A 23,580-nucleotide genomic window follows, 5' to 3' on the forward strand; every position below is an offset into this window, starting at 1 on the left:
GAAGATGCATTCCGTCATTAAAAACAATTCTTGAAACTCTCAGCTGTTATTACGGTATCGATAATTTTCATTAAGTTTTTCCACAAATACTAAAACTATAACAAAAATGTAAAAAATTGCGGATTATTTGCTTTAATTAATTAGAAATACTCTTCAAAAAACAGCATTTTTATAAGAAGTGATGGAAAGTGATAAAATACTAATGGCTGCTGGTGTTACATTCGGTAACAAAAACATAAGAGTATATTTAAGTATATTTAATATTTATGTTAGAGTATATCTATGCATAGATGTTTAACAACAACATCGCTAATAATTAAAGCAAAATGACGTTCAAAAGTAGTAAGAAGAACCAGAAGAAATATGAAGAACGACCGACCACACCAGAACTGAAGCGTTTTTCAAATTAAAATTATAGCTGTTTTTTAGCTCAATTTTTTTCTTAACGATTTTTTTATTTGACGCTATAGTATCGCACAAAAAATTTATACCTTAGTTTAAAAATTTATGATTGATTTTCTATTAACGTGAACACTTCAATAATTCATAGCGTAAATTTTTCAGTTCAACAAAATACTTTTGAAAAGGCATATTTTAAAAAATGTTTTTGTTCTCACCAACACCAAGCTAAAAATGTTATAATTTCCTTTTATTGTTTAAAACAACAAACAATTAATAAAATTTCTCTTGGTTTTAAAAAAACTAATACCAACAGCGGCTGTAGTAGGCGCATTTGTTTTCTGGGGCCCTTCGGGTAAGTGGACGTCCTACGTAGTTGACGCTAAAAGGGGAAATTCAGAAACTATTTCGATATTTTAAAGGTTCTTCACGTCTACGTCAGCGTCGGGGTCAGATAGCAGGTCTGCATAACTTTGGCCAAACATGCTTTTTGAATACTCTACTCCAAGCCTTAGCAGCTTGCCCGCAATTTATCGCTTGGTTGCAATTGTACAATAATGCCACACCAGATCGCAAAAGCCTTATTAGCTCATTGTTAAATACTTTGGAAGTTATTAATGGCACCCACGCAACTTTACGCGGCGATCCTTATTCACCCGGAGGTGTTTTGCGGGCTTTGAATTCTCTGGGTTGGGTTATACCTCAGGAGGAACATGACGCTCATGAGTTATTTCATATTATGCTATCCTCATTAGAAGAGGAAGCTCATCGCCCAAAGCAAGTGGGTTCTTTATCGGACGCTTTGCCTATAGGTGAGGGTAACGGCGAGCTACTTAATCGGCCTTCAAGTGCCATGCTAACTGATTTTCTGAACGCTGATTATGATGAGGCCACCGGAATTGCACGCTTAGTTCGCTCTGAGGCCCATACACCTGATTCACCGGCATCTGTCGTTGAAAGGGAATTAGCAGGAGATCACTTGTCAGCGAAAGCCGATCCAACTGATTTTCTGGAAGCTGATCTCTTCGCCATACCTATGCTGGGAGGCCAAATCGACAGACCTAGTCGTTCAAAGGAAGTTATTAACAAACGAGTATCTAATGCGTATCGTTCGTTGGAACGTTTAAGCCGCGGTCCCGGCAAGGTGTCTGTAGGTGTTTTTTATAAGATTGCTTTTTTGATTGCGCTTTAACCTATTACTTTTTTTTGAAGATATGGTCTGAACAAATGCCTACACAAGTACCACATCCATTTCAAGGCGCTATGGGTACCCAAATCATTTGTAACGCCTGCGGCTTTAAGGTTTAGCAAACAATTTTTATCAAAGTTTTGAAGATTTTTTTTAATTCTCCCCATTTTTTAGTCTACCGTGCGTTATGACAAATTTGATAGCATCACATTAAATTTGCCGTCACAAAAACGTACGGGTCTCAGTTTGGGCCAATTGTTAAGTGATTACATAACTTCGGAAGATGTTACGGATGTCAAGTGTGAAACATGCAAAGAAACCACTACTCACACGAAGTCTTTGACATTTGCGAAATTACCGGCTTGTCTTTGCATACATATTGCTCGCACCATTTGGTTACCAACAGGGCAAGTATGCAAGCGTCAAGATTATGTACATTTCCCCGAAAGCTTGTCAATGGCACCCTATAGTTTCGTACAACCACACTTAAATAGTCAGGTAAGAGATAATAAGATTTATATGACTTCTTCTGTATTCACATTAGGAAGTATATCAGGCCTTTAATATAAAGCTATATGAATTTTGAGACTTCTTATTATCTGTATAAGAATCATTAATAGTAAATCGATCGATTTGGTCGTTTACGTGTTTTTATGTCCTTGATCCTAATGTGCTTACACTATATTGCGAAACTGCCTATATAGTTTCATAATTTGCTCATAATCGGGCATAAACGCAATTATCGATCTGTCTCCGCATTTCTATTCTGCTACTACGCCTACTCTTAAGGATATATTAATTATTTTATTGTTTGTCCGTGTTATTTTAAGTAGGTGTGTGGTGCTTACATATGGCGTCATTTTTGTGAATCAGCAATGCTGCCATAAAAACTAGATTGCTATTATGCAATGAGCTGTTTACTCTTACATAGGATATTACATTTGTTTTCATCCATTTATTTGTCTATTTCCCGCATATTTTATAAATAAATTTACAAAATATGGTTTAAAAAGTGCGGGATAACTAGATCAAATGCGCCTGTTGTTGTTCAGTAGCAAAGGTTGTTGTGAATTGAAAAAGATAAACAAGTCATTGCAGAAATAGAGAAAAAACTATTGTAACTAGAGAAGTTATGGTAATAAATTAAGTATGATCTGTGTATCAATTGATGCGTGTGTTCGGGAAGAAAGGCGAATTCCGGGAATCATATCTCTTCTAGAACAGTCAAACAACCACTCAAGGGAACCGTTGATTTTTGGGAAAAGGACATTTGGAAAAATTATGGCCGAGAGAAAGGGAGACATTACAACAAACACATTTGGGAAATTCAGTTTGTTCATAGTAACGTTTGGTATTGATGAAGGACTTATACACTTTAAGGAATGCAAAGAGAACGCATTCGGCTCGGGTGAAGAGATTATCGTAGCATGGCTTACAAACAGTAGATTTAATAGATTGTAGAAATATCTTTGAAATTAATAGCGATTTTAATGGACTTATGCGGTGAAGTGATTGCCTGAGGGAGATAAGGCGGTTCCGATATATGAGAGTGATAGAGGCTGCGTCTGGCAATCTGATCCGCGTGCTCATTACCGTCAATCCCAATATGGGAGGGAATGCAAAGAATCGTGACCAAAATAACTCTTACGATTGGATCGTATCGCTCTGACGACACTCAGACTGAAGTATATGTCCTGATACCTACCTGATATAACAACAGCCAGTTCCGCGGAACATTCGTTAATACTTCCAAGCAGTCAACGTGACAGTTGTTTCGCGATAGAAGAAGAAGAGGTGTCAATACCATCAAAAGATCATCCACGAACAAGATTGGGCTTATCAGCTAAGAGAGCCGTCTAGCCAATATGACTAGCGATATCCTTGGAAAGACTGGGAAGGCTGCCGTTAATCAAAATGTTAATGGATATTGTACATTCAACAGGGCTTTTGCGATAACTATTTTAAATGTGGAGAGAAGTTCTAAAATTTTCGCTACGAAAGAAGACGAATTTCTATTGCGTGTGGAAATGTGGTATTAAAACACATTGTGAAGGCCATCGTAAGGTCAGCTTAAGGTTTTGTTTACGGCCAATTTCTCTCGAAATTCGCTAAAGCTAGGAACTTTACCCTTAAGGGGAATAAATTGTAATATCGTGGGACAATATCCCGATAACAACAGATTTGCAAATGTTGATGGCTGTGTTAATGTGGAGCCCCCTTCTATTGTGAACATATAAGTTGTTTATACATACAAGTTGTTGATTGTTCCTAGTTTAAAAATAAAGTAGGCAATATGCTCGCTCCATAATAGGTTATTTGTGAAGACGATGTCTAATATGCCGAGGCGTGGGATTAGTCCTACGGTTATCATACATATTTGAAATATATTCTCTTGAAGTTTAATATATATAAATTAAAAGATAACTTGTAAAAATGGTAGGTATCAGAAGACTTGGTCTATGCAAAATATAATCTCTTTCTTGTTTTCCATGTTTTCGTTTTAGGCTGGTACTCCTTGGGGTTCTACTATGTCATTGTTCTCTTCTAGTCTACCTATGAACAATTTGGGTGAATCATATGGAAGTGTGAGTAATAAATTTGGACCCATGTTTCCTCGTAATCTCTACCGTTTATTGGCTGTGGTTGTGCATTCAGGTGAAGCTAATTCCGGTCATTTTGTTACTTATAGAAGAGGTGCTCTACGTAACGCTCATCGGTATGTTTACTCAATTGTTAGTATTGGCAGCATTTATTGCAAATTTCATTAATCATTTTAGTTGGTACTATACTTCCGACACTGTGGTGCGAGAAGTTTCGATTGATGAGGTTTTAAGTGTACCAGCTTACTTAATATTCTATGATCGTCATTCTCAAAGGCCAATGCGTTAATTGCGTTTATTTGGCATTTTGTCGCATTTCTGAGTATTCCTTTTGTCAAAGATCTCCCCTTCGTCTACCTACATGAAGGAGTAGCAAGCAACAAACATATATTTAATATACATTTATAAATAAAAAAAAAATACATACAATTAACTCATAGAGAATCACACTATTATTATATTTCCACTGTACATTGAAGATTCTAATATCTTTTATCCTAATTTAAAATTGCAACTATAAAAAAATAAAATAACAATTATTTATAACACTTTCAAAGTTCTATTTATAAAAATTATATTTGTTTCGCATCGGTATTGGAATAAAATTATAAAGAAAGAAATAAGCTTAAGCAATAATGAATTATTTATTTATTTTGTTGTGATAAAATTTTAACATAGGTATGGTAATCAGTGTTATAGAGATTCGAAGAGACGTTATAAGGTTTAATTAAGTGATGTGCAGCTTCTTTCGGTAGCTTCGCTTGATGGTCCAACACTAAACGTTTAGGAGCTTTAACAGGTAGCCAAGCAGTAATTGGTTGTTTATTGGTTACCATTAAACTACGAATTGCTATATTTAAACCAACGTGAGCTAAAGTATCTTCACGATATTCTTGAAATAGTAAATCACTTAAACTAAGCCCATTAGAGGCTGGAGCTATGTACTCGATTTCACGGAAATGCGACAAATAGTTAGTCTGCAGCATATCAGTAAATTTTTTTGGTTCCGTAACGAAAGCATCTACAATATCTTCTGGATTGTGCAGGAAACGTTCTTGATTATCTACATCTTAAAATATATATGAAATGTGGAAAAAAAATTATCTCAGATGAAGTTATTAATTATTGTGTTAAAATTTTGAAAAAAAAAATAAAAAAATACATATTTCACTTTAACTCACATTTTGGATTAAATACCCTTCCTAAAGCATGCATCATTGTTATTGATTCATCTTTACCTATCGACTTTAAACTGTTTTGACTTTTTCGCTTTTTTATCATTAACTTGCTATCCTTTGGCTTATCTAAAGATGTCACGAGTACTCCGGGTACTCCATTTAACGCAGCAAAATGTAAATTGATTAGAGCATTACGTATATCTCCCTGAGCTGAGACCACTATTGAATCTATTATGACGGTTGCAGGAACTTTATACATTTCTTTTTCAGTTTGCATTGCAATTATGGAACAAAATCTTTTCATGGCTTTCTGCATAAGCGTAGAAGCGATGGCATTAAAGTTTATATGCTGTATTAACAATTTTTGCTTGAGTTGATCCGTGAAGAGATTATAGTTAATATTAAGGCCACGACTTTTACTATCGGTGACAATAAAAATTATTGGCGATTTGCCATAATTTTGATAGTCTCTAAAAGTTGTAAGGGAAAATTTTTTAAAAACATGAAAGAAACTTTATTTTTCATTAACAAACGCACTCTAATATCTCTTGGAATGCATCCCCATCTTTTAATAAAAAATTAGGGAAATCCTCTACCATTAATAGGCGCCTTTTATCATTGGTAATTCCCAGTATCGATCTATAGCGCGAAGCTTTAAAAAGAAAACTTTTAAACGCTTCAGATTGCGAGTTTTTATATCCTTCTCCATAGCCTTGATCACCCAAATTGTATATAATCTCTTGATCTATAGGATTAATCCATTCTTGTAAATAAAACTGGAATTCTTTGCTCAGTACATATACTGCAGCCGTCTTTCCGCAACCAGACGGCCCGCTCAACAAACATATTTGAGCTGGCTGCTTATTTCGCATAGAATCGCAATGTTGAAACCATTCACGTAATTCTGCAATTTTTTTCGGCTGAATCGCTAATTCGTTGACATTGCTGGGAGCGAAAGTGTTCAACCAATTTTTTTGCGACATATTTTCTGTTACATTTTTATTTACAATTTTTTGGACAGTTCCCAGGTCGTCGGACAACTTCCTTTTCAAATTTTTGGATTTACTTAATCTCCCATCTGAACATTCTGCTGCCGGTGGTGTTGCTCCTTTGGCATCCATTGTAGAGATTTGATTGAAAGCCGATGTTACCCATTTCTACAGTCATGGATTTAAGAGCAAAAGTTTTCAATGTTAAGGATATATAATTACCTTACGAACACTCATAGCAAATAAGTGACAATTTTGTTTTTGTTTATGTTGACAGAGTTATGAAAAACACTTGGAAAGCTAATCACCGTAAGCCAGTGTATTAATAATGAAAAAAAAGGCAAGCGATGAAGTACAGGTTTTCGGAAAAGAAATAAAAATTTTGCTAATACCAATAAGGAAGTATCTACGAAATACTGCTTTTATAGATGAAAAGTATTAACAAGGTCCGATTTAAACAAAAATTTATTTTGTACCGGTGCCGTATTTAAAATTTACTTTGCAAAGAGAGAATGAAAATAAAAAAAGTCTATCTGGAAACACAAAATCGAAACGAAACGAGAATGAAACGCAATTACAGGCCTTTAACAGAGTGATTTCTTGTCCAGGTTAATAATTTTATTTTGTCTTCCTCTTCTGTTATGCAGGAAATCCACAAGCGAAATAAATAAATTTTGGAAATTTGTTTGTAATGTTTTTTATTTGTTTAGTTTATTATTTCGTTACATTTCGTAATTAAATTTTATTTTTCTTTTGTAGACGTTTAGATAAAATAGTATATATATATATATATATATATGTCCAGTAACATGACATAGAAGTCAAGAATTGAAGGCATGTTGTAGATAAGCAGTATTCCGAATGAGTGATAGTCTAAATTGAGCCAGGTAGTAGTACATCAAGATTAGGATATTTTGTACATATATTTATATACATATATATATGTATATATATATATATATTTGCATATAAGCCTATGTATATACATACATTAATAAATGCGTATAATGCGTATGTATGCATTTAATTATTTATTATCGCATTAAGATAATAGTTTAATGTGTTAAAAATCCAATTTAAAATTGTTTCGATCATTTAGGTTTGTATAATTGTAACGACAAGAAGGAGCGTAAGTTCGCGTTATTCCATCGTTAAACACAATCTTAATATTGAATTTTATATTTAAACACTCTCCCCGCAATTATTCCATTCAAGGTACTTTCGTAATAATGAAGCGATAATCTCGGTTATATTGCTTCTATGCGATGTATATTCATTGTAGGAGGAAAAAGATCGTTTAAAACAAATACAAAATGAATAGTGTGTTCAGCGTTTGTTTATTAGACATATATATATATATATATATATATATATATATTTCAATATTCACATAAACGTACGTCTCGCCTATCTAACTGATTGCATTAAATGTTTTTCTTTTGAAATTTCATTATTATTGCTCTATCTCTTATCGTAGTAATACATATTCGGTTACAAAGTAATTTACTTTGATGATATTATTATTTATTTTACGCATATGCACATAGTTACGAGTTCTACCGAAAATCGGAAAGATAGGTATATTTATTTAATTTATAAAATCCATCCATTATCCATTACACAATCTATTTACTCAACGGTTCGGTCGTTTCAACATTTGCAATAGAGTCTTGAAAAAATTCGGAAGAATTCGGAAAATTGAGAAAGATTGTATATTTTTGCAGTAAGCGATTTCGAATTTAACATAGATATGCAAAGAGTAATAGTAATAATAATAAAAATAAGTTAAAAGTAAAAAGAAATATTTCCAAAGGGAAAGTAAATACTTTTGTAAAAGATCGCTTTTAATCGCTTTATAAACATATATATACATATATGTATCGGGCTTCCCGTAATACCTGACGTGCGTTGGTTTCTTTATATGTGGTTTTGCGTAGGGAACGTGTAATATACGTCGCAAATGGATATATGAAAAAGTTAATTAAATGAAAAGCAAATGATGCGAAAGACTTATTTCGTCTCTTTACACTGTTTCATCGTAAGCTAACTTTAAGGTAATTAAGAAGGCATTGAAATATGCGATCATAATTATTTTTCAAATTATTCAATTAAAGATATAATATAACAAGAGAGGAATTATACTCGATTTGGCCATCTTTGCACTATCAAAGTGTAAGTACAAGTCTACCTGATCAAGAGATGTCAGTGTAACAAATATGGGATCTATAGGTTGAACGGACAGAAGGACAGATATGCTTAAATCAATTTCGAAAGTGAGTCTGAACGGTTTGGTATCATAAAATCTCAATCTATCTGAATTGCTTGTGGGTTTCACATATATCCGCACAAATTTAATATATCCATACAAGTGATGCAGGGGGTACGTTTAATGCACATTTCGCGAATGAAGAATAGCGATGCAATAATTTTGTACAATGGAGATGAAAATTTTACAGCACACACACACAAGCACACGCACACATTTGCAAAGTTTATATATTATCTCTGATCATGCGGTACTAAATCAATTTAGTTAATTCGTTAATCTGTTCGCCCGGTTGCTTGTTTGTTCGGGTCGCATTTCCAGATTCAGACAAAGCATTGTTATAGAAAGCTAATAAATATGAGTTGCGTGTGCCAGGATACCATGACAGTGCCCTAAACGAAATACTCCGTAACTCTCCTGCAAAACTGTGAAACTGCGTTAATCACACTTCAACCATGATCATCTTTGCACACTTATATGCTATATCATACACATTTTCATTATTCATAATCAAGGCTTCTACATACGAAGTTGATGAAAAGAATGAAATCGTCATAAATGCATTATTTCGGATTATTTTTGCTCGAAATTAGAATGAATATACGTGCTATGCATGCAGGGACAGATCTTCTAGGAAACGCTGCTTCGCGGCCACCCATTTAGGTGGAATTCCAACACCCATTCAACAACATCTCTCCGATGTTGAAGTTTGTTGTAAGATGATTGTTGAGACGCGTCGTTCTAAGTGGCAATGTTGTTACCGCTAGCCATAGATAGATCAGATAGGGCAGGAAAAATGCTAACAATTGCCCTTGAAATTGTGTACACAATCAACAAAGCAGATAAATAAGCAAAATTAATACTTTTTTAATACAATACCTTAATGATATTAGCATAACAAAATTGCTAAGATTATTAATTTGCCCATGCAAAAGCAGTTATGACGAGTGAGAAAACTACATTTGCCCGTACACTGAATTTTTAACACCTTTATCTTAAGGAAAGATGAAAAAATGAAATGCCAATATTGAACCGCGTACCGATGGATAGAGGTGCGGACGAATGGACATGCGTAAATCAAATAAAAATTTGACTTTGTGCTGATCAAGAATATATATACACTTTATAGGGTCTCCAAAATTTTCTTCTCGATGCTGCAAACGTTTCGACGCACTAAGCTCGCCGTTAACCTTCGATAATGCGAATAAAAATTGAACCCGAAGATAGATTAACTGGGCAGGTATTAAAATTAGTTCAAGCTAGTTCGTATGCATCATGAAAAGTGCAAATAACGTTAATTAAGGGGCATGTAAGAATGTTTGCATTACAGTTTCGCATGGCTCTGAGAAGCATTTCTGCGACAAATTAAACCAATATATACTGTAGATCCGTTATTTCTAGGTTATTAAGGACTAATCAGGTATCTCAAATTAATGGGAGTGTATGAAAAGTTTCAATTTTCTACCTTTCGATTGCCTGGCACCTTGGCCAGGAAGGTGCCAATAAGATGCCCGCATGATGACAAGGGGAGACAAGTCTAAACAGAGTCGCTACGCTTATTAGGAGTTTTGGTTTGTTGAAAAATACCTCTCTTTACTTCTTCTAGGCTGACGAATTTCTAGGTTAAGGTAAATTTTTTTAAATGTTTCTCTCTGAAAACAAAACAAAACAAAAAAAAAAAAAGAATTCATATTAAAATGAAACGGACACAAATTCTCTTCACACTCTTTTCACCCTCCTCTACCTGCAGTCCCACATATAAAGGATATCCCTTAAGTAGTTGGCCACATATATATATATATACAGTAAAAGCTCTTTATTCGCGGCGTATATGTTCCATAAATATGCCGCGAATACAGAAACCGTGAATAAGAAATTTTTAATTTATATGGGATTATAGGGGATACGTTTCTAGGTGACAAAATGAAAAAAAAAATCAATTTAATTGAAGTTTTTGAACATCTTGATTAAACATCTTAAGGCTTAGGCAATGGTTTGAAGAATTTTGTAAGTTTCTCTTGCTTGGCAGTTTTTAAAAGCTCCTTCAACTCAGACTGATACGCAGCAGTCGCATTAGGAATTTGCCTCTTAATTATAAGACTTCGTTCCATAGACGGATCAATGCCATTTTTAAATCTTCACTAAGACTTTTCAAATTAAATGTCACGTTTTGAATGATTGTTGAAGCCTCTTCTTCAATAGGCTGTGAATTTAACATTTCCTCTAATTCGGTTTCAGTCAAATCATCATCTTGCGATGCAAGCAATTCCTGAACGTCATTTGATTCTATCTATTCGGACCCATCTCGTCCTATTCCATTCGCGATTTCAGCTATGTTTGCAGTCAACGTTTGACCTTGCACAGATTCTTTGTCATTTTCCGTTGTCAGAGCAGGCAACAGTTTTTTCCAGCATGATTTTAATGTGCGTGACTTCAGTTCTTCCAATGATTCTCTTATGTTTACGATGCATTTTGCCATCTCAAATTTCTTCCTGCATTCCATAACATCATATGGATCATAACAGGATTACATTCCATATTATCCAATATGATTTTGAAGGTTCGTCTAATATAATAGAGCTTAAGGGCCTGGAGTAATCCGCTAATAAAGAAATTTATAGCCGCGAATGTAGGAATTGGGTCGCATTTTTTTTTAATCCGCGAATAAAGAGCTTTTACTGTATATATATATATAAAAAAAAAAAAAAAAAAAATATTTTTTCAAACATTTTATTAAGCCTCAGTACAGACAGTTGAATTCAACTTATCACCGTTCTTCGGAGCAAATGTATTTGAACGTCTGAATTCCGTTCTAATAGCAATTATACATATCCTAATTAATCCATATATGCGAGTGATCCAGAAATATTTATGCATTTGTGCATGGGTGCATGAAATTCGAACTAATTCAACGAAACGGATATTTGCGAGTATGGCGATAGCGAACAAGAGAGTGCAACTTCTATGTATGAAATACGTAATAAAACATTTATAATATAACTGTAATAAGTTCGTGTAATCGTGTATTTATTTGTTTTCTTTTTCAAATAAATGAAAAGAACAAATGAAAATTTGGACTTTTATAGTGCAGTGCATTGTAAGTCATTGCGAGAAAAGTAAGGTGAGAGTATTCCGCTGTATTTAATAAAATTTTGTATAAAATTAAAAATTTCCTGTAAAGTACTTTAGTACTGTACTAAAGAACGAAAGGAGAGAAAGACAAATTTACGCGCTAAAGGACATTATATTAGAGAGGACTTGAAAATATGTCACATAATTATGTAATACTTGATTGCGACGGCGGCAGTGATGATGCATGGGCTTTAATATTGCTACTGAAAGCCGAAGCCGAGAAGCAACTGACAATACTTGGCGTAACCGTATGTGGTAGCGGCAATACAAGTCTTTATAATGCCGCTTACAATATTTTAAGAATATTGAAGACGTGCGGTCGCTTAGAGGTAAATCGAAAATTTTATTTTCATTTAATTTTAAATTAAAATTTTACATCGTAGATACCTTTGTTTTTGGGTGCACCAGGACCTTTGTTGGGCTCATCTGTACAGCCTTCCTTTCATGGTAAAGATGGTTTCGGTGATGTTCTACATCCTGACGACAGTATTCAAGTGAAAGATATGGTTCGTTCCGAACATGCCGTTGCACTCATTAATCGATTGTGTGCGAAGGTATTATAAAATGCTTGATCAATTTCTTTAAGTTAAATAAAATCGAATGCAAGTTATTTCATTATTCAGCATCCTAAGGAGGTGACGATTATAGCGATTGGTCCATTAACTAATATAGCGCTTTGCTATTCCATGTATGGTCAAAGCTTTGCCCAACTAATCAAGCATTTGTATATAATGGGTGGGAATTATCAGGGTATGGAACTAACGTTATTAATTATTTGATTAGAAGGATCCAACAATTTCTTCTAGGAATCGGTAATTGTACCCGGGCCGCTGAATTTAATTTCTATGCCGATCCTGAAGCTGCACATATAGTATTATTAAAATCCACCTGCCCCATAACGATATTGCCTTGGGAACCTTGTATGAATGATCGATTTTTCATATGCATAGTAAGTGATTAAATTCAATATTTGGGAAATAATTTTGCCTTTTTTTTTCCCCTCAATAGAAATGGCGTTTTGAAACGTTTGGTAAATGTGCGGCTAAAGTTAATCCAGTCGCTGATATACTTAACGCCGTAGAGTCGGCTCAATATTTAATCACGGGTCACAAAGCGTGGAATCCTTGTGATGGTCTGCTAGTTGCCGCGTTTTTATTTGACAAACAAATCATACGAAAAGAAAGCTTCTGGCATTGCACTGTAGATTTAACCAGTTGTACACGTGGTCAAATGGTTTTAGATCATTTACATGAAATTGAGAAAAATGCTAAAAACGTGCATTTAATTGAATTACTCGACGCTGAGTTTTTTCAATGCGCAGCAGAATGGGCTATGGGTCTGAGAGATTTGAATGTGAGTATAAGAACGTGCGAGGATAATAAAAATGCGAACATTTAATTAAAATATATTTGTAATGAAAGTTTTTAGTTTGTTTCTATTCATTTGTAATGGCATGCTAGATAGAGAGTAGCAGTCGCCTAACAGTTATCGCTTCAATCCAATAAATTGGTAAAATTTGAAATTCATTTTGCATCAGTTCACCCGCAGCATTTCGATGGCATTAAGCAGTATTTATAAAATTGGTTCTGTCAGAGTATTTGCTCCCATATTTCTTAATTTTATTGAACAGGGAGAACTTCTGCTTTTAGCAACCAAAGACAAAACGCAATATTAAGCAAGTGATGTGGGGAACTTTAATACCGTTGCAGTGTTGAATTTAGCAAAGACAATAAAAGCGTTAGCAGCAGTAGTAGAGTTTTAAAGATAATAACTAAGTAAACTTGGCAGTACTTCAAGCAACAAAAGAGAGTAATACACCCAAGTCTTTTTTTACACGACTTTGAAATAACACGGCTCATCAACGAGAGATGGGTGATTGTGACAGTAACACAAAAACTTATGTATACAGCAACAAAATAGAATTAAGTGAACACTGCGATCAGAAATTAAACGTTTCACGCCCACACATGCTTTAGTGACTTGCTTTAGTCTTATTCGGCCGTTAATAATGCACGATATTCTTTCTTTGAATCAAAACCGACGGTTGTGCTAGACATACCCGACATATCTACTGATAATAGTTTACGTGTATTTTCGTTATCACGTAGCCGTGAACAGTTGGGGAATTCATTTTTCTTCCTTATTTCAATTTTTATATGTTGAATGTGCTTATGGACCGAATTTTTTACTGTACGTTACTTTTAGTTTTGTTTTGTTTAAAAGAATATATCGATTTTTTTCATTTTACACGAATTTTTTTATTATTCACCTTATAAAAAAGCAGTTGGTTAGAATTGTCCCTCGTCCTGCAGAAACGAGCAGTGATGCGGAAAACAATTATATAAAAGAATAAAACGTGACGGTAACATGGTAGGACTAAATAGTTGTCTTAATAGTGCCTTCAACGCAACACAACTGTTTGTCCATATATTTATATGCATGTGGCACCTGCGATCCTTTAGAAAGCGCAAAGAAACTCTCCTCCAAAATTTGCTTGTAACCTTACTCTTATTGATTTATTTCTTTTCTTATCAAAGAATTCCAATTCGAATTAAGTTAAATATGAATAAAAAGTTTTACAAAGTTCGTGAAAATGAAAAAAATTCATATAAAAATCGAGATCGTAAGAGTTGCAATCGCGACCTTATCTAATGGATGGAAAGAAATTTAGATTATTTGTTGGAATGAACTAAAGCTGAATTTCAATAATTCGTAAAACTTTCAAATCGATCATATATAAACTTTGGGCACAAGCTTGAACAGATCTATCCCTATTAAAAACGAAACCCGTTTCGCCGAGCAAAAAAAAACTTCGTAGTAGAGCACGACCTGCTATTCAATAGCTTGTACCACCCTACACTTGCTTAGGTGCTTGTTTTTTTTAAAAGGCATTACATGGTAAGTGGTCCCATCCGTAACATTCTTAATAGTCTTTGTCCTTAGGCCAAAACACGTTAGCATACTAAATTTTATCAAAACATTTCGAAAATTTGCGGCCTATAGGTTGAACAAAAGAAACCAAAATGGAAAGACGGATTGGCAAGATTAAATCGATTCGGAATGTGATTTTGAACCGATCAATGTGGTAAAGAATGAGACCATCTCAAATCTTTTAGGGTATTGCATACATCTGCACAAGCTCAGTATACCCGTGTACGATGAGTGGTGTAGCGTACAATAATTATGGTATTTAAATTTTGCTATTCGCTTTGTTTTATCTAATACCACTCTGTCTTCTTAGTAGCGAATACCTGATCGGCAAAATATGACTCTAGAGACCGCACGTCTACCCTTTTTTTCTTTCACAAGAAAATGCAAGCGACAATAGTTTGAAATGTCGGTACAATTATTAAAACCCATAAATATCGGGAGAATGGCCACACAAATTTAATGAAAATACATTTTCATTGCATGGCTGGGTACGGAGATTGGATAAAAGAGGGAGAAATGTAAAAAATCAAATTTACCACGATTGCTATTTATTAATTATGTATTACCCTGTGTGAAATTTAATGCGAATTTGTTGATTGGCATAAAAATCGTTGTTTATTCTTTCAAATCAATTTCATCGCCTTCATAATCACTCAAATAATATTCCTTATTAACAAAAAATTTGACCTGGCGGAAGGTGTTCATAGTGCAATGCACACTACCAAATGATAACTGAAAAAAACTGCTAAAATCATCGTGATTTTTGTGTGACTTTGGCGCGGTTATTTCGGTTTTAACCTCGCTATTCGCTCGACTGTTTCCGATTAGAATTTCCGAGCGTAGATCTATCTATCTTATCTTCCGTAATAATCGCAAGCAAAACGGAATGCAGCTCAACTTTGTTGAACAAAGGCCGACCATTATAAAAATTGAGAAAAATACTTTTTGTGTCGTACAAAATCAAGCGCGGCTAAGACACTAATCACGTTTATGATGTGAAATTTGACGCAGATGTTTGTGACAGTGCTGCCAATTTAAAAAAAATAAAGATTTTTCTATATATTTTGTATATTTTATAAACAAATTCACTCATTCAATTCATTTTTTTTCAAGTTCAAGCACATTCGATTTTGAAAAAGTCTATTAAAAATCAGGGTTTTCCTCCCGCTAGTTTAGTTTATTACGAAAAACGGGAAACTCGATAACTCTCTATGGGTAATAATATTTTGATGAAATAAATAAAAAGCAAAATTCAACTGACAATTAAAAAAAAAAAATAAGGAAACAAAAACAGATACAAAATACACTGCACATGCAGTATATTTGTATTTATGCTGATAATCGCTGCAAGCAAAACAAACGAAACTCGCGTGAATGTTAATGTCAAAAACAACACCTAATAATACAAAAAGACGCATGACTTCCAATCAGAACGTTGCGAACAGTGCTAGCGTAGAGACCGTTATATCTTGTGCTGCTCGTCGGCTGTTTTATGACCGTTACATTTGATAGAACAGTGTTAAGTTGAGAACGAAACCCAAAAAAAAAACAAACAAACATAGCTGTGTCATTATTAGTAGCATTAGTAGTAACTAACAGTGACGATGGTTAGAGCATAAAAACAAAAAAAAAAACAAAAAAAACAAAACATAAAAACGAACAAATTGGAACGAGAAGGTGTTCTTCTTTCGGCAAACGGTTGACGTTTTTTTTAGTAGAAAAGCATTTGAAGAAAAACGGACGGATTCGTTTCAGACAGTGCTTCAGCGTACCGTGCAGTAGTTTGCCTGTCATCGTATGCCAGTAGTGCTGCTACTTCTCTTTCAAGTAGTTGCGGGTCTAGCTCTTTTACTATTTCTAATTCATTACGTTTGTTATATCGCTAATGCAGTTGTTCGCGATTTTTGCGAAACGCTTTTAAACAAATCGAGTCAGTTACCACAACAGCTAACCAACGAGGAAGTGGTCGCACGAAAATCTTTAAAAATTCCGACAAATACCAAAAAAATGCAAAACACTGATGATGCAAAATTTATTAAAAAGTGAGTGAAATTATAAAAGCAATCAATCGCATATAATTTTTACCAAAAAAAAAAAAAAAAATAATTAAAATAAAATAAGAGAAAAAACAAAAAACGATTTTTAAAAGTAAAAAAATGAAAAACTAAGAAAATTCTTAATAGCCGGCACAGAGTCACATACATATATAGATATGTTGTGTGAGCGAGTGTGTTTGACTGTGTTAAAAACAAGTGTGTTAAACAAAAAAAAATTCAATGTTATTTGGCCACTTGAAGGAAAAAATCATTTTTGAAAAATTGAAACAAGAACAAAAAATGAGAAACCGATCATAAGAAAAAAAAAAAAGTAGAAAAAAAATAAGCAGGAAAAATAAGCAATGAAGAGAAAATTCTTAAAATTTCTTTTCACAGTCAGCTTTATCGATTTTCCGATTTTCCTTCTTGTGTATATAAATTTTCCGCGCACGCAGCCACCCGAAAGGCAAAAGCAAAAAAAAAAAAAAAAAAAAAAAAAAAAACGTCCAACCGCCTCACACACAACACAAACACATTCATACATAAATAAATAAATAAATAAACATTTGTACATATATACGTAATACACTGAGTACATACAGATACGAACGTGCAAAAGTAAGTGCTTTCTTTACACACACTTGTGAACATTTGCACGTTCGTGGTGTGTATAAAAAACTTTCGTACACTTAGTTCGTACTCTTGCTGCTTATGCTCTCTGCGAGTTGTGTGTTGAATTTTCTTCTTCTTCGTTTGTGCTTTTATTTATGTATTTGAATTATTATTATTATTTTTAAATATTTTTATTTTTATTTGTATTTTTTTTTTTTTTTGTTAAAGAACTTTCGCTTAGTTTTTCTTCTATGTATAATTAATTGTTTTCTGCTTTTTTTTTAAATTTTTTTTATTTTTTTTTATTGTTTTTCAGTTTGACGTAAATGAATATGTTGTGCGTGTGAGAAAAGAAAAAGTTGAAAATATTATTAAGCAAGTGTTTTTCTCCCTTCTTCCTTTGTATTATTCTCTCTTTTCCCTTACTTTTTCTATGGACACACACATTTCTCTTGAATTTTCTCCCTTTTGATATATACTATGCGCAAATATATGCTACGTGCCGTCACCGTATCATCATTTACAAAAAACTTTTTGTAATAACAACGTTTACAAACGATTGTTTGTTGTCGATTTGTTGTTGTTGCATGATGCTTTCAGACGTTGGAAAGGTGGCAGTATTGAACCTCATCCCTCTGATAAAGCTTTAATTGTTAACTATCAATTGGAGGCTACTGTTTTTGGTGATCCCAATAATCCTATGCTTGGTGAAAAGAAGGTAAGTCGATAATTTGCGTAATTAATTTTTGCTTCATTTTCGCCCCCGTTGTATGCATTAACCGTTCGCGGAATTTGTTCAATCTCCTCTTATATAGCTTTTTTTTTTTATCGCATAAGTAATGGTCAAAAAATTGAATAATACAGACATTTTGAAAAATGTATGCATACATACGTATATCCCTTCAAGCGTGCTTAAGTGGATTTTTGAATAGACAGATATTAAAGGCACGAAATTTTGCCAGAATTTCAAAGATCTTATAAAAATCGTGCTCTTCAAAACAATGTCAAAAGTTTTACATATTCATATAAATAAAACAAGTAAAAGCACTATAGTGAGGCACGGCCCGCTATCAAATACCCTACATTAACTTAGAGAAGTTGTCGAAAAAGTTGTCCGATGCAAATCATTTTCATTAGCGTGACTCCATGAAGCAAGTACCAATTTTCATTAAAATTTCTCAGAAATTGCGAACTATAAGTTAAGAATAAAAATACATGGACAAACATTAGATGAAGAGATAGACTGATGAGCTTACAATCATTTTCTGAATCAATCGGTGCAATAAAAGGTGAGTCTATCTCAAATCGTTCAGGGACTAGTATATATCCCAACAAACGTAATATATACAAATGCTGTAGGATATAAAAACTGCATTAAGAATTTTTTTAAAGTTAGAGAAGTTTTCGTTTTTTGTAAGAGCAACAAATATAAAACTTACTTTTCATTATAGGCAACAAAATATTGCATATTTTCCACTTAAAAATAGGCAAGAAATCTTTAATTTTGTGCTGAAAAGTAGGCAATTAAAAGTTAATTTTAAATATCTCGAACAAGTAGGCAATAAAATATTTTAAATTAATAGTAATGAAAAAAAAGGAAGATGTAAAAGTATCGCAGTCGCGCGAGGCCGATCACTGGATACCCTATATCGCGTCGGTTAATTAATAATATATCAAAAATCATACATACATATAAAATTATTATGTAAATGCATAATTTTGATGAAAGCACTCATCTCGAAGAATACCCAAACGTCAACTTGGTCTAAATTTAATAAACTTACTTTACTTGTCAAAGGTTTCATTATTTTTCAATTGCTTCCGTCATAACAAACCGAAATTAGATTTTCTTGTCATAGAAGAGTACCCTTTCATGAGCGTACCTATATATGGTACGGTATGGGAACTAATCTCTCATGCTTCAAATTCGCTATGGTTGATTTACTAAGGACAATTTGCATCACAAAATAATAAAAATTAGAACTTTTTGGCATATAAAGGCGGATTTTTCGTTGGAACCCTTTTATGGGTTGCGATTCAAAAAATACATCTATGTGGTCCAAATTCAATAAGGTTGATTTTTATGTCAAACCATTATTATGGAAATATTTTCACCAAGAAATATTGGAAACTAAGTCTTTTTTGTGAGGTAAAAATTTCAAAAAATTGCCCCGTCCGGTCCGAAGTTTTCACACCAAGTTAGAGTGACTAATACTATTACTAAGCGATTTTTGTCTCGAAATTCTATAAATTACAACATTTTTCTATGTAAAACAACTTCAAAATAACGGACTGATCAAGCAAGTGGTCCGATCCGAACAATTTTCAGTAAAGTGTTTTCTCTTGAGCGAAAACACTTCAGTATATCAAAGTTAATCTAAATATCTCAAAAATTGCGATCTAAAAGTTGAGCACACAAATACATGAACAAACGTTTGACGGACAGACGGACAGACAAGATTAGGTCAATTTTGGATTTTACGAACGTTCGCACGAACTTCATATACCTTGCGCCACAAGTGACGTAGTGTATAATTAAATCAATATTTTTCAACCAGTTTCGATTTTAATTTTATGTCCTATGGACAGAGGACGTACGAGCATAGTAATTAGAAAAATTACTGCCAACAATAATTGCTAGCACAAAAATGAATGAATTTAAGAACATACTTTCTTCGTTAGGTTTCGAAAATTTGCTACATTTTCTAACGATATTTGCGACTTTGCTGAGGGATTTTCTTTTCTAAAACCAATTAGTTATTAAATATGAATAATTATGTAATATTATAAAAAAAGAAGAAAATCCAACGTTTGTGCATTTTTTGAATTTTCAATAACGTATTTATTTTGTATTATTTTTACTTAGCTGAAGATCATAGTTCGTGATAACAATAAATTTATTTTCCTATCAGTATTTGAAATGCCTGAACATCTCTTCTTCTTGCAATTTAAAGTAAGCATTAAAAGCTAAGTATTCGATGTTTGAAACGGAACAATAATTTTAATGAGTAAGTTTCTAAAGCAGACTAGTACGAGTGGATAATGTTTTGTAGAGTCCATGCTTACGCTAATATAATAGGAATTTGTGTTGGCTACTACTGTAGCCGGCATCTGCGAATACACTGCCCATACTTTTAATGCATTTATTAGAACCACAGCCACATGTCCTTAGTTTGTTACACTCCACATCACTTTTGCTACGAGAGTGTATGCAACGCCCACAACGACTTGAGATAGATCGACCTTTTATAGAAAATATCTCCAAAAATTGCGGCCTGTAGGTAGAACACAAGAAAACAAGACACACAGACAGACAGACAAGGATCTAGATTGATTCTGATCGATCCAGAATTATTTTTACAATAATTTCCTGAATCCATTTTTGTATCCGTCAGTTTTGTTTTCTTGTGCTCAACCTATAGGCCATAATTTTCGAGATATTTCTATAAGATTTGGTGCACTGACCTATGTGGGCCTAAGGACGAACACTATTCATATACTTTCCATATATTTTGAAAAGTCGGTGTATGGATAACTGCGCGGCAATGATGGGCTGTGCTTCACTATAGTGTTTGTATTTCTAAAATACTGAATACTAAATGCTAAGAGATATAAAAAAAATGGGCTAATTCTGCTCAATGGATTTAAAGGAAATGAATAAAATCGTTTCACTAAGAAAGACATTCCAGTTTATTCATTACTTAATTACTTTAAAGTTAGATTGAAAATTAAAATTAAAGTAAGGAAATTAAATTGGATCGGGACCGAAGCTTTTGTACTTATCATCGTTATCCTAAAATGGTCAAGTCCTTCGATCGATTTGGCTCATTTTCAATATTAACCTGCGTGCAAGAACTTCCAATGTTTCTGCCAAATTTGAAGTCGCTAGCTTCCTTCTAGCGGCCAGGAGAATGTTTACAATAGACATTCAGACTCAGACAAACAGACCGACAGAGGGACATGTTTAAATCGATCGAGGATCGATGATGCTGATCAACAATATACATAATTTGTGGGGTCTTTGAAGCTTAGTTTTGGGCGTTGCAAACATTGGCATTGCGACAAAATGAATATATCACTTATCCTTAACGAAGGATTTTTATACCCATCAACGGATGGGTATAAAAATATCATCGCCAAGTACAAAAGATCAACGATCCGGATAGTTTAAAATAAATATTTCTTAAGATTGTTCGTCATATGTTAACTTTAAGTTATTGAAGAGTTTAAGATAATTAGAGAGGTGCCGTCCATATCAAATTATGTGAGTTTTTCTTTAAATTGCAAGCGATTCTGAGCGTGATGGAGCGTGAGTATATATGTAATTGTCTACGCACTCTCAATAAAATTTATATAAAGTAAATTATTGAATAAATAAATTTATTTATTATTTCGTCATCATGGAAACATTTTCCATTAACAACTTACCAACACCATATACATATGTATGCATATAGGTATATGTTTCTAAGCGAATGCTGTAGAATGTTGTCTATGAAAAGCAAATTTTCTCAATTAATTTAGTTAAAGTTGGAAAATAGTTAAAAAAAATTTGATGAAAACAAAACACAATGGCAATGACATGATGGCTTGAAAACCACATCAGGCCAAAATGCTTAAATTGAATTAAGCCGCTTTAATGATATTAATTAAATTGGTAAAAAAGAAAAACAAGCAAACAAATTGCAATTGAAGTAAATTTAATGTAATTAAATTTTTTTTATTTTTTTTTTTTTTTAAATTAAATTAATAGCGTTTCTCGTGTACACACTATGTGCGTATCGTCGAATCGTCGAATTGATTTGATTATATACGACAGTAAGAATTCGTTTCCCGCTGCTCGAATTTATGTATGTATGTTCTCACGTACTGCCAGCAACGAATTTGAAAATAGTTTTCCTTTAATATGGACAATTTGAACCTTACGCGCATGCGCATAACATTTTTCTTGCGTCGGTTGAGTAGGAAGCTATCTTTTGGAAAATGTATTTTGAATTTATGATAGTTTATATGATGGTTTATATGATGGTTTTTATAGATCGAAGTTCATCGAGAGTTAAACGATCCCCAAATTAAATCATTCCGTTCGCGACCATACTCGTCCAAAAATTGATTGAGATTCAGGAGCTTTTCTCTTCTTTTGCTCACATTAGTGGATAGCAATTGAGGGCAAACGACTTTATCCAGCTTTCAGTTTGAGGCAGACGTTCACTTACCATCTTCTGGATGGGCCCAGCCACTGTACGCCCACTATACACCTATTTATTGTTGATTTCATAATATAGGTTTTCATAGTAAAGGATTTATTCATTAAAACTCCAAATACTCTACAACACTTTGTTTAATTAAATTATTTACGTGAATAGATTTCTAAAAAAAATGGCATTAAATGGCGAACGCTGGAAATAGTGATCCTTATACGATTAATATTTTCAGTAGTATTCTTGGGGGAGTGTCTTTGGGTCAAAGCACGTCGATGTATATAAATTTCATGTAAATTGTGATCTGTAGGTTGAACAAAAAAATACGTAGACAGAGATCATGCAGAGACAGACGGACAGGAAGCGATTCTGAATCGATCTATGTAATAAAAGACAAATCTATCTCATTTCTTTTCGGATGTTGTCACACATCCGCACAAATTTAAAGTATTAGTGTAAAGTATAAAAATCGATTCCAATTCAATATAAATTCTGTTTTGTTCTGTTTTATATTTTTTTGTAATTAAATTAAATTCAAAAAAAAAAAAAAAAATTCAAAGTTAACATATGGTCATTTGCTCTGCGTCACGTCTGCTTTGTTTATAGTACGTTACTAGTGACTAATAGATTAAAATTTGATTTCTTTTGTTATAAAACAAATAAATACAAAAACATTTTTTTTTTTTTTTTTTTTGGTTTGAGTTATCAATATGTTCTTCTACATTAGGTCTTATGGTTTTTGGTGAATTTTCGATTGCGCGTGCATATGTTGTCTCTTTCTAAAACTAAACCTACACACAATATTGTACAAGCGAGGTGACCAATTGCTTTTCATTTTTTCCTAAGAAAAAAAAAAAAAAAAAAAAAAAAAAAAAAAAAAATATTAATAAACAAACATTTATGAAAGATTTCGAAAGTAAAACGATAGCTAAAACGATAAACTATAAATGATTAGATAGCTCGTAATGGATCATGATCGTAAGCTAAGGATTGCATATGAAAAAGATATAGAATAAGATGTCCTAACCGTCTGATTGGTCGAAGGTA

At 33.3% G+C, this 23,580-nt stretch overlaps 4 protein-coding genes across 7 annotated transcripts in view; 3 read left to right on the forward strand and 1 right to left on the reverse strand.

Annotated features, from left to right (window-relative positions):
* The first annotated feature begins 20 nt into the window (after positions 1-20).
* Positions 21-4,637, forward strand: LOC119631845 (ubiquitin carboxyl-terminal hydrolase 30 homolog). Its single transcript, XM_038024379.1, has 7 exons — positions 21-224; positions 716-754; positions 822-1,549; positions 1,612-1,701; positions 1,763-2,086; positions 4,093-4,304; positions 4,366-4,637. Exons 1-7 carry the CDS (start codon positions 182-184, stop codon positions 4,475-4,477), a joined length of 1,548 nt encoding a protein of 515 aa, XP_037880307.1. The 5' UTR covers positions 21-181; the 3' UTR covers positions 4,478-4,637.
* A 195-nt stretch (positions 4,638-4,832) lies between these two features.
* Positions 4,833-6,924, reverse strand: LOC119634265 (cell cycle checkpoint protein RAD17). Its single transcript, XM_038028347.1, has 5 exons — positions 6,748-6,924; positions 6,578-6,655; positions 5,904-6,523; positions 5,370-5,836; positions 4,833-5,257 (listed from the first exon to the last, which is right to left on the reverse strand). Exons 2-5 carry the CDS (start codon positions 6,590-6,592, stop codon positions 4,833-4,835), a joined length of 1,527 nt encoding a protein of 508 aa, XP_037884275.1. The 5' UTR covers positions 6,593-6,655; positions 6,748-6,924.
* Positions 6,925-7,969: 1,045 nt separating this feature from the next.
* Positions 7,970-13,254, forward strand: LOC119640221 (pyrimidine-specific ribonucleoside hydrolase RihA). 4 transcript variants are annotated; one of them, XM_038038097.1, is made up of 8 exons: positions 7,970-8,409; positions 8,470-8,628; positions 11,360-11,742; positions 11,803-12,082; positions 12,137-12,307; positions 12,377-12,503; positions 12,560-12,702; positions 12,762-13,254. In XM_038038097.1, the coding sequence occupies exons 4-8, from the start codon at positions 11,888-11,890 to the stop codon at positions 13,149-13,151; spliced, it is 1,026 nt and encodes a 341-aa protein (XP_037894025.1). In that variant the 5' UTR covers positions 7,970-8,409; positions 8,470-8,628; positions 11,360-11,742; positions 11,803-11,887; the 3' UTR covers positions 13,152-13,254. The 4 variants fall into 4 exon arrangements, with proteins under 4 accessions (XP_037894025.1, XP_037894031.1, XP_037894046.1 ...); XM_038038103.1 differs by having other exon boundaries at positions 11,811-12,082; XM_038038118.1 differs by having other exon boundaries at positions 8,470-8,527.
* A 2,594-nt stretch (positions 13,255-15,848) lies between these two features.
* Positions 15,849-23,580, forward strand: part of LOC119644799 (kinesin-associated protein 3) — a 48,068-nt gene continuing 40,336 nt past the window's right edge. Inside the window, exons 1-2 of the mRNA XM_038044536.1 lie at positions 15,849-16,726; positions 17,933-18,050. Coding sequence (XP_037900464.1) covers positions 16,482-16,726; positions 17,933-18,050 — 363 coding nt within the window. The 5' untranslated portion in view covers positions 15,849-16,481. The remainder of the gene's footprint in view (positions 16,727-17,932; positions 18,051-23,580) is intronic.

Source organism: Glossina fuscipes, unplaced genomic scaffold (genome assembly GCF_014805625.2).
Source record: "Glossina fuscipes isolate IAEA_lab_2018 unplaced genomic scaffold, Yale_Gfus_2 0, whole genome shotgun sequence".
Taxonomy (NCBI): Eukaryota; Metazoa; Arthropoda; class Insecta; order Diptera; family Glossinidae; genus Glossina; species Glossina fuscipes.

Coding starts and splice junctions, on each gene's coding strand:
- LOC119631845 (XM_038024379.1), top strand. CDS start 182: ATGGAAAGTGATAAAATACTAATGGCTGCTGGTGTTACATTCG. Junction 225..715: donor GGCTGCTGGTGTTACATTCG/GTAACAAAAACA, acceptor TAATACCAACAG/CGGCTGTAGTAGGCGCATTT. Junction 1,550..1,611: donor GCGGTCCCGGCAAGGTGTCT/GTAGGTGTTTTT, acceptor TTTTTTTTGAAG/ATATGGTCTGAACAAATGCC.
- LOC119634265 (XM_038028347.1), bottom strand. Junction 5,837..5,903: donor GCATTCCAAGAGATATTAGA/GTGCGTTTGTTA, acceptor TACAACTTTTAG/AGACTATCAAAATTATGGCA. Junction 5,258..5,369: donor AAGGGTATTTAATCCAAAAT/GTGAGTTAAAGT, acceptor ATATATTTTAAG/ATGTAGATAATCAAGAACGT.
- LOC119640221 (XM_038038097.1), top strand. CDS start 11,888: ATGTCACATAATTATGTAATACTTGATTGCGACGGCGGCAGTGATGAT. Junction 12,083..12,136: donor AGACGTGCGGTCGCTTAGAG/GTAAATCGAAAA, acceptor TTTACATCGTAG/ATACCTTTGTTTTTGGGTGC. Junction 12,703..12,761: donor ATCGATTTTTCATATGCATA/GTAAGTGATTAA, acceptor TCCCCTCAATAG/AAATGGCGTTTTGAAACGTT.